Source organism: Glycine soja, chromosome 14 (genome assembly GCF_004193775.1).
Source record: "Glycine soja cultivar W05 chromosome 14, ASM419377v2, whole genome shotgun sequence".
NCBI lineage: Eukaryota > Viridiplantae > Streptophyta > Magnoliopsida > Fabales > Fabaceae > Glycine > Glycine soja.
In genome coordinates, this window is record NC_041015.1 from 6,685,086 (window position 1) to 6,694,074 (window position 8,989).

General features: G+C 33.2%; 1 protein-coding gene across 3 annotated transcripts; it reads left to right on the top strand.

Moving 5' to 3' along the window:
* The first annotated feature begins 1,145 nt into the window (after window positions 1–1,145).
* LOC114383016 (inactive protein kinase SELMODRAFT_444075-like) lies at window positions 1,146–8,787 on the top strand. 3 transcript variants are annotated; one of them, XR_003660368.1, is made up of 9 exons: window positions 1,146–1,529; window positions 1,857–1,990; window positions 4,522–4,616; window positions 5,463–6,532; window positions 6,673–6,836; window positions 7,284–7,360; window positions 7,443–7,767; window positions 8,085–8,414; window positions 8,548–8,787. XR_003660368.1 is itself a non-coding variant. In XM_028342589.1 (8 exons), the coding sequence occupies exons 1-8, from the start codon at window positions 1,316–1,318 to the stop codon at window positions 8,232–8,234; spliced, it is 2,229 nt and encodes a 742-aa protein (XP_028198390.1). In that variant the 5' UTR covers window positions 1,146–1,315; the 3' UTR covers window positions 8,235–8,787. The 3 variants fall into 3 exon arrangements, 2 of the variants coding, with proteins under 2 accessions (XP_028198390.1, XP_028198392.1); XM_028342589.1 differs by having other exon boundaries at window positions 8,085–8,787; XM_028342591.1 differs by having other exon boundaries at window positions 6,676–6,836; window positions 8,085–8,787.
* The last annotated feature ends 202 nt before the right edge of the window (window positions 8,788–8,989 follow it).

The following is an 8,989-nucleotide window of genomic DNA, read 5'->3' on the forward strand; positions in this document are numbered from 1 at the left end:
TGGCTGAACGGCTGCTTCAGAAAGTACAACCATAACTGCTTATTTTGATCTAAAAGTTTAATATGACATTCTTATATATTATAAATTAATACACTTTAATGATAATATAATTTTTATATTGAAAATGTTTATACTTTATAATATTTAATTATATATAAATAAATTTTTATTATATATAATACTTAGACTAAAATATTAGTTATACATAAAAATAAATTCATTTAGCATGTTAAAGTCGCTAATATAAACACAAAACCAATTTGTTTCCATCAAATTTGTCATCTTTGCTGATGTATTTTATGTCAAACCTAAGTACCAATATGTCAAATTAGCAACTTAAAATGTCAGATTAGTAATTCCCTTCATAAAAATGGACCCAACATAACTTAGATTGATACCAGTTGTACAAGAAATTAATATTTAAACGGACTTGGCATTGTGTTAAAAAAAAGAAGAAATAAATGATTAAAAAACATGAATTTCAGAAACTCAGTGTCGGTTTGGTTTAGACTTTAGAGTGAGATAAAATTAGATAGAATTAATTTTAAATGATTAAATATAATTACAATGTGTGTTTAAATACTCGGAAGAAATAACCTATTAACATGGACATAGTGATGAGGAATTTCAATAGTTTGCAAACATTTGAAGTTTCAAATTTTGTTACCGGGGTTATAAATATAAAAAATATTTTTAAAAAAGTATATTATTCATAAGAATTCAAATTAACTCTGCCGTAGTCGTGAAACCCCATAACCCACGCACCTAAACTTTTTTCATTAGCAAAAAAGAAAAAAATAGTTATAATTAACACAAGAAGTTGGATACTTGCCGTCTGTAAATTAAAAAATGTTAATAATGACAATATATTTTTCACCGAAAAAAACTATATATTTTCATATTAGAAAATTTTACATGAAACGATTTATTTCTTTTTTTTTATATATAGACACGATTTATTTCACATTTATATTTACTTGATGGCCCTAGAATTTCCTTTGTGCTACGTCACAGAGACACAGACATCACCTCCCAAGCAACAACTAACTACTTAGGAGTGGTAACTGTGGTTAGGTTAAGCAAACCAGGGTTGGGAAATGCCAGTTGGAGACATGGGTTGGGGACTTCAAGTTAAGTCCGCAAAATAATGCAACGATTAAGCTCACACACACTCATCTTCCTTAATCCATGATCAAGGTTTTAAAAAACTGTCCACCACCATAATAATTTGGTATTATATCAAAAGATTTTTTAACTGTTTGTAATCGCAATTGGATCTCATCGATCCTAATTGTTCTATCATCTTCCACTCTTGATGAGTAAGCTAGTAGCAATGCTAAGAGACGAAAGCGTGGGTTCCAGAAGTGCCAGGCACAGCGCCTCCACCGCCACCGTCTCCAACAAGGTTCTCGTCGCCGTCAAGGCCGAGAAGGTCATCTCCAACACCGCATTAGCCTGGGCTTTAACTCATGTCGTTCACTCCAGCGACTCCATCACGCTCCTCGCCATTTACTCTCCTCACAAAACCGGTACCTACTATATCTCTCTCTCTCCATAAATCTCAATTCCGTTAAATTCTATTTGTATTCAATTTTAATCGCAAAATCAATTTAAGTGTTTGTTAATCCTTACAACAATACTTAGATGCAGGTATTTGTCTGATTTCAGTATTATTATTCTCTAATTAGAATTAGAGTTTCATATCTCAATAATTCGTGTAGTAAAATTCTAACTCTTATTTGAGAACAACACTGAAAATAGCTGTGAAATTGTATATAAGTTTTGTTCTAATTCTTATTGGTTGAATTGGATTAGAGTTTGAACTAATTATTATGTGTGGATGTCGATTATTTCAGGCAGAAGGTTCTGGACTTTTTCTAGACTCGCCGGAGACTGTACGAACGGACCGGCGGGAAAGTTGCCGGAGCGAATTTCGGATATCTCCGAGTCCTGTGCTCAGATGGTGCTTCAGCTGCACAATCAAATCGAGGTAAATAACTTTGAAATTTAATTTACCTGAACTGCAGAAAATGAGAAAAATCAAACTATATATGATTTACTAGGTACGGAGCATGGTTTTAAATATCGATCTGTAACCGTAACTGAAGTCACAACGTAACAATTTTTCGTAAGTCTGCATCACGATTGTAATTAGGATCTTATCAATCACATTTTTTCACAATTAGCTATAATGCAAAGATTTTTTTACCCACCGCGATCGCAGCACCATTTAAAACCTTGTTACTGTATAGCATAAGATTCACGGTTTTAAAGAAAAGAAAATTATTATAATGTTGATGTCAAAGTTGACGAATTATATGCACTTTGCATAAACCGCAAACCCCTACCCGCTGTAACTGGTACTTTCCACCACGTACCTTTCTCTTTCAAATAGTCAGAGGAAAAGGACTGAGTTTTCCTGGTTTTTTTTAGTTGATGAACCGGTTCGGTTGTTTATCAATTATTTTTTTTCCGTTTTTTAATAAAAACCCTTGTGACTTTATGGCCATATTCGCGCTGTCGTTTTTGTCTCATTCTCTTTCTTTCGAGGACGGAGACAGGGAGACGTATATTTCAAGCATTAATGCTATGTTTGCAATTTTTTTATTCATTTGCAATATGCATTACAAGTAAAATATAGAAAAGACAAGAGAAAAAGAAATATGAATAAATTATATGAATAGAAATAAGAATGGAAGAAATTTAACTTTTTTCTGTTTATTAATTAATATAAGTAGAAGAATACCTAAAAATATATAAATTGTATTAATTTTTATACTAATTGCACAAATTAAATTCAAATAAAAAAGTGAATTATTTTACTTTTTTTAATAATATATAATTATTTTTTTTAGGTTATAAAAACTATTTGCTTTTTTTCAAAAAAAATCCATTTTACTTCTTCTCTCAAATAATCAGTTATTTAATATTTTCGTTATCTCTATCTGTCTTCTTCTCTATTTAAACTCAAAAAAATATAGAATCAAAGTATGTCAAATTATTGTGCCAATTATTTTATATATTATTATATATTTTGTGTAACCAAAAAAGACAATGTGTGTGCCCTCAATTTTGCTTTTCAGTAACTTGTCAGAGTTGAGGAAGTTTCTGATCTCTTCAAAGTTGTACCAGCTTGACTTAGTTTGTTCGATTCGTATAATAGAGGTTATGATTTTTCAGTAATTGCACATGCACATGGATTCGTAGACTAAATATTTTAAACAATGTTTTTTTTCTGAATTTTTTAAACAATGATTGTCCATGTATGGTAGAGGAAAAGGGAAAATAAATTTTATATTTACATGTGTTAAAGGGAAATATTTTACCGTTATTGACAGTAAATAGTTGGTTGTAGTTAGTTTTAGTGTTTTACTGTGTCAGTCTACGCACACTCATGATTAATTGATTATAATTAATGTATCTATATATGTTACTTTGTGAACACAACTAGATGAAGACTATTTTTCTTTTTTCTCAAATTTCTTTCTTTAATGTTTACTTTTCCTCATGCTATGCCCCTAATATTTGGAGCTATAAGCTCGCCATGGTTTCTAGACTTGAATATTGAAGATCTCAAATCTCTCTACAAACATTCACAACACTAAACTCCATTAATTTCGTTGAAGAAAACTTTTTAATGTGGTAGCAGCAAGTGCTTGCAAAAACTCGAGGTTTGAAGCTCAATAAGTATATTAGAGGTGATGCAATCGCTAGTAAGTATCGCAGCATAAACATAAAGAAGTTGATAAATATCTAAATTAATTATGAGCAACAAGATTAGCTGCGGGTGACTTGGCTATTTGTTTCAATGTCACAACCAATTTCTCACGGAAATGGAGAATTGATGTTCTCACACCAAATTTAAAAAAGATTTGAAGTCTCTATTTTGCATTGCAAACAAGAGCTGAAATCAAGAAACTCAAGCTGCAATTGCAAATGGATTTTCACAAAGAAGTGGGTTTGTTTATTCATTACATGGGATAAAAAAAATGGATGTTGAATATGTAAGAAGGGATGAATTTCACTAGAAACGATAATTGAATAAAAAAAAATTACTCACAACTACAACTAGTAGGTTTTCTTATCCGTCACATAGGTTTGATACACATATTTTATTATAATTTATAATTAGGATTTGAAAGATCTTTTGGTATATTTTTATTGAGTTACATGTTACACTTGTTACTAATTTTTCATAATAAATTTGAATATTAAAATAATATTTAATTTGTTTCGCTAGTTTTAATGAAAAAACACATGAAAATATTTTATTTGATTAAAAGTGTATATAACAAATATAAGAGTATATAGATACACATTAGAAATGAGTGCGGGCACTAAAATTATAAATTTATAATCTTAGGCGAAGCTATGTTTGATTACGTGTTCTCTCAAATTCTATACATTACCATTCCTACTTGAATGCATTGTTGAAATGACACAGTAAAACGGCTATTATATCTCAAGGTATGACATAGTATATTTGTTAAATTGGCTTTTTCTATTTTTCCTAAAATGCAGGTTAGGATGAAGATTAAGGTGGTCACGGGTACTCCCAGTGGTGCTGTGGCGGCTGAAGCTAGATGGAGCGGTTCCCATTGGGTCATACTGGACAAGTAATTAAACCTGAAAAAAGTATTTCTTTTTTTCTGAGCTATTAGTTTCTTTATTTGATTGCAAATATGTTTTCTCATTTCTTCCATGCATGCCCCGTGAATGAGGTCAATTGGCCTTGCGTAACACGTTGGTGGCTGGGTGGGTGACGAGAAATTATTACAATTCTAAGATTATTATGTGTTCATACTTCATAGCTCCACTAAACTAAATACACGTATTCAAATGTTTTTAATTTAAGAAAAAAGTTAATAATAGTAGTATTTATTTATGTGCCATCTAAAAATTAATGAAGATCATGATAGTTCTGAACTGCCTGATTAGTTTTTACTGGGTGACCTCTTCTGCAATTTATCTGCAGAACATTGTCTGTGTTTTAGTATTACTCAATGGCATATTAGGCATACTTGAGATTTGATAACCTTATACTAGCCTCCAACCATTGGCTCACCAATTATTACCTTCCAGCAAGGTTTTAAATTGCGGTCGTGGTTGCAATTGTGCTCACGATGCGTTTGCGGACAGTTGAAAAACTGTTACGTTGTGGGCCAATATTTAAAACTATGCCTACCAGTAAACAGAAAAAGCAACCTATTGCATTCTGTCTTTTCCCATCTAGTAATTCTTTTCTAGGTCCAGTTAACATTTTAATTAATGAAGTGGATAATATTTGTAAAGTTGTGACATTACATTTGAGATTCGAAGAGGCATTGCTCTTACTAGGATTTGATTGAACAACTTCAACACATAACTTCCAATTAGAAATAAGTAGAATTTTTTGGAGCTGCATAGCCGAATGATAAACATATGAGAAATTTGTTGATAAATACCTTACGTTGCTGAAACAGGAAATTAAAGCAAGAGGTAAAGCATTGCATGGATGAACTCAACTGTAGCATAGTGGTGATGAATGGTTCGCAGGCAAAAATCCTCAGGCTTAACTTAGGGTCTAATTCCAATGAACTCCAAACTCCTTTTTTCTCTGCTACCTCTTCACCAGGTATTGAAATTGAAAAGCTAAAAAGCAGGAGATTGAAGCATTCTACCCCAGTAAGTAGCCCTGAAGAAGCAGGTACTTCTGCTACAAGAAACATAGGAGTAAATTCAAGGTCAAGTTCTGACTCGAACACTTCTCTTTTCCTAGTCTATGAACAAAACCCTCTGTACGAGGGTCAGGGCCCAGGGAAAAGAACAGACAAATCAATCAACGAACCAAAAGATTTTGATGTCCTGCCACCATTATACTTTGATCTTGAAAGAGATAGCCCTCCCACTTCATGGACACGTCCAACATCATCTGTGGCCAGTGATAACAAGACTATATTTTGGACTCCTCAAAACCACGTTGTAGACAAGAAGTTTCAGAAAACAAAAAACAACAGTGTTATTCAAAGAACTAAATCTCCAACTTCGAAAACCTTACTTGAGAATTTTATACGTTGTGATCAAGAGACGAGGACAAATGAACTTGGGTTTGACCAAGCTAAAAGTAGAAGTTATGTCCCCAACTGGGGCATTAGAGATAACTCCATTCCTTTGGGCAGAACTACCTCTATACCTCCTCCCTTATGCTCACAGTGTCAGAATAAAGCACCAGTATTTGGAAAGCCTCCAAAACGGTTTTCTTACAAAGAGCTAGAGGAAGCTACTGATATGTTCTCAGATGAGAGTTTTTTGGCTGAAGGTGGATTTGGTGTGGTCCACAAGGGAATACTCAAAGATGGTCAGGTTGTTGCGGTGAAACAGTTGAAGTTTGGTGGCTCTCAAGCAGATCTTGATTTCTGCCGGGAAGTTCGGGTCTTGAGCTGTGCACAACACAGAAATGTTGTCCTTTTGATAGGATTTTGTATAGAGAGCAATTTGAGGATATTAGTCTATGAGTACATATGCAACGGATCATTGGACCTCTACTTACAGGGTATTTAATTTAATTACTAACTTCCGTTATTTCAAAAACTTCCTCAGTGTCCTTTCTCTCTTTCTGGCTTTTTAATTACTATTTGAATGTTCTATATCCATCAATCCAATGAGAGTTCACATAGTCCATTATTTGATTAGCAGCAGATGAGAGTATGCCTTTGGATTGGAACTCACGATTAAAGATAGCAATTGGAACTGCACGAGGCTTACGCTACCTTCATGAAGATTGTAGAGTTGGGTGTATAGTGCACAGAGACTTTCGACCCAAAAATATTCTCTTAACCCATGACTTTGAACCTCTGGTAACTTACTTGCCCTTCTGCATTTTTTAATTTTTTTTTGCCAAAAGTTGACTTCCAATTTTATTTTGTTTTGCAATTCTTCAATTTTAAACGATAATGCTTTACAGATCAAATATAAATAAATATGCCAACAACTCCTTTTGGTGGGACTCTGTCCTTTCTTTTTGCTCCTATTATTGTGCCCGCAATTTCAATGGGATTCCTGAGTACAGATTTTACTAACCTTTCATGGGTTTTGGCCTAGTCCCCCCATGTTTTGTTGTTGTTCTTGCTCTTCTATATTTAAATTTGGGTTAGGCTTTGGTAGAGGATCTTTGGTTTGAAGGATGCACATATTTGGAATGTTTCAATCCTTTTTGCGGTCTCGCCTGTTTCTAAAAAATAAAAAAAACAAGAAATATATATATATATATATATAAGTAACTGCTGTTAAATCTATTCATTTAGGTGGCTGATTTTGGGCTTGCTAGATGGCACTCAGAATGGAATATAGATACTGAAGATCGCGTCATAGGAAGTTCAGGGTATTTTTCTTGCTTTGGCATTAATTAAGATATGGGACATCATAGTTTTGATTCTAATCAAAGGTAACCTTACATAAACTAGGTATCTTGCACCGGAGTATCTTGACGCTGGAAACCTTACATATAAAGTAGATGTATATGCATTTGGAATTGTATTATTAGAGTTAATAACAGGTAGAAGAATTAGCGAGTTGGAACAGTTCAATGGACAGTACTCGTATCTTTCTGAATGGTTTCATCCCATACGCATCTTAGAGCCCAGTCATATCTTACAAAACGTACGTTCTCTCAAACCATGCTTCGATTCTGAGGAATCATTGGAATTTAATCTTCAGTTGCAAGCCATGGCACGAGCTGCTTCGTTGTGTCTTCGTGTGGATCCTGATGCCAGACCCCCAATGTCAAAGGTCTGATTTACTTGGGTGCTTTAAAGAAATACTAAGAAGATACTCTTTTAAACATATTTTTTTATTGATTAAAATTTATTAAAAATAACATAATTTAGTTGATCTCACATCTTATTTGACTTTTTTTTTTTAATTTTATAGTTTTGTATATATTTTAACCAATGAAAGAGAGTATGTTAGGAGAATGTTAGGAGAGATGTGTTAGAGAGTATGTTCTTACTACTCCTCTTGATAAAAACTAATTGCTTAATTAGGAAACAAACTTTCCTTTTATAATATATTGAGAAAGTCCATTTTCTTTTTTAACGTGATTGTAGATCCTGAGAGTGTTGGAAGGGGGTGATCCCGTTCGTCCTATGGGTTTAGACATCAATTCAGTTGGTAACACAAGTGGCCATTTAAGAGGTTTGAAGTCACACACTCCACCAAAAGGTACAATAAGTCATTCTCGCAGATTATCACATTGATCATTAATTCCTTCGGCTCTTGAGCTAGCTATAGGATCTATTGTTGGCAATATAGTTCTGTTTTGAGCTGCATAGGATCAATTATTCATTTGAAGCTGCATAGGATCTATTGTTGGCAATATAGGAACTCTCGTACGCTTATAGAAACCTTCAGACAAGCACAGCACTTGGTGGCAAGTGGTAAGAACTAAGAAGTTATTGTCTTAGCCTAGCTTCTCATTAAATAAAAAAAAGATTTGTAATTTGGCGGGGTTTTTGGAGCCTGTAGTTCCTAACTCGTCATTTGCCTAATAGCAAAAAATTCATTCAACAGGGGATGTTTCTCTTTGCTCTATTTTCTCTTGGATCCGAAGGCAACTCCCTAAATTGGTTGGTGACCGTATTTTCTTTTTATTAGAAGAAAATATATTAATTTTGAATACAAGGGTACTCAAGTCCTTTACAATTAGTTTGATTCTATGTTTTTGCCATTATAGTATCTATTTTCTCCGTGTTATATTAACATTTCAAGCAACATTTTTTGAGTAAAATGGATAGATAGTTCTTTGCTCAATGCCCAATGGTAGTTTCATGTTTGTGACTGCCAAATGAATGTTGAAATCTGACATATTGCTCAATGCTCAATGCCCAATCAAACGTGTTTGTCTTTGTCCTTTGAAAGTATACGTAAGGATGTTTTAGCAAGAATTTTATAACACCCCATTTTCTTTTCTCTCTTCTCTTACATAGTTTTTTTTTTCTTTTCTTGTATAACT

Bases quoted from the DNA above. Each gene is read 5' to 3' on its own strand.
- LOC114383016 (XM_028342589.1), top strand. From the start codon at position 1,316: ATGAGTAAGCTAGTAGCAATGCTAAGAGACGAAAGCGTGGGTTCCAGA. The intron at 4,617-5,462 runs GTAATTAAACCT...TTGCTGAAACAG, and splicing joins CATTGGGTCATACTGGACAA to GAAATTAAAGCAAGAGGTAA. The intron at 7,361-7,442 runs GTATTTTTCTTG...TACATAAACTAG, and splicing joins CGCGTCATAGGAAGTTCAGG to GTATCTTGCACCGGAGTATC.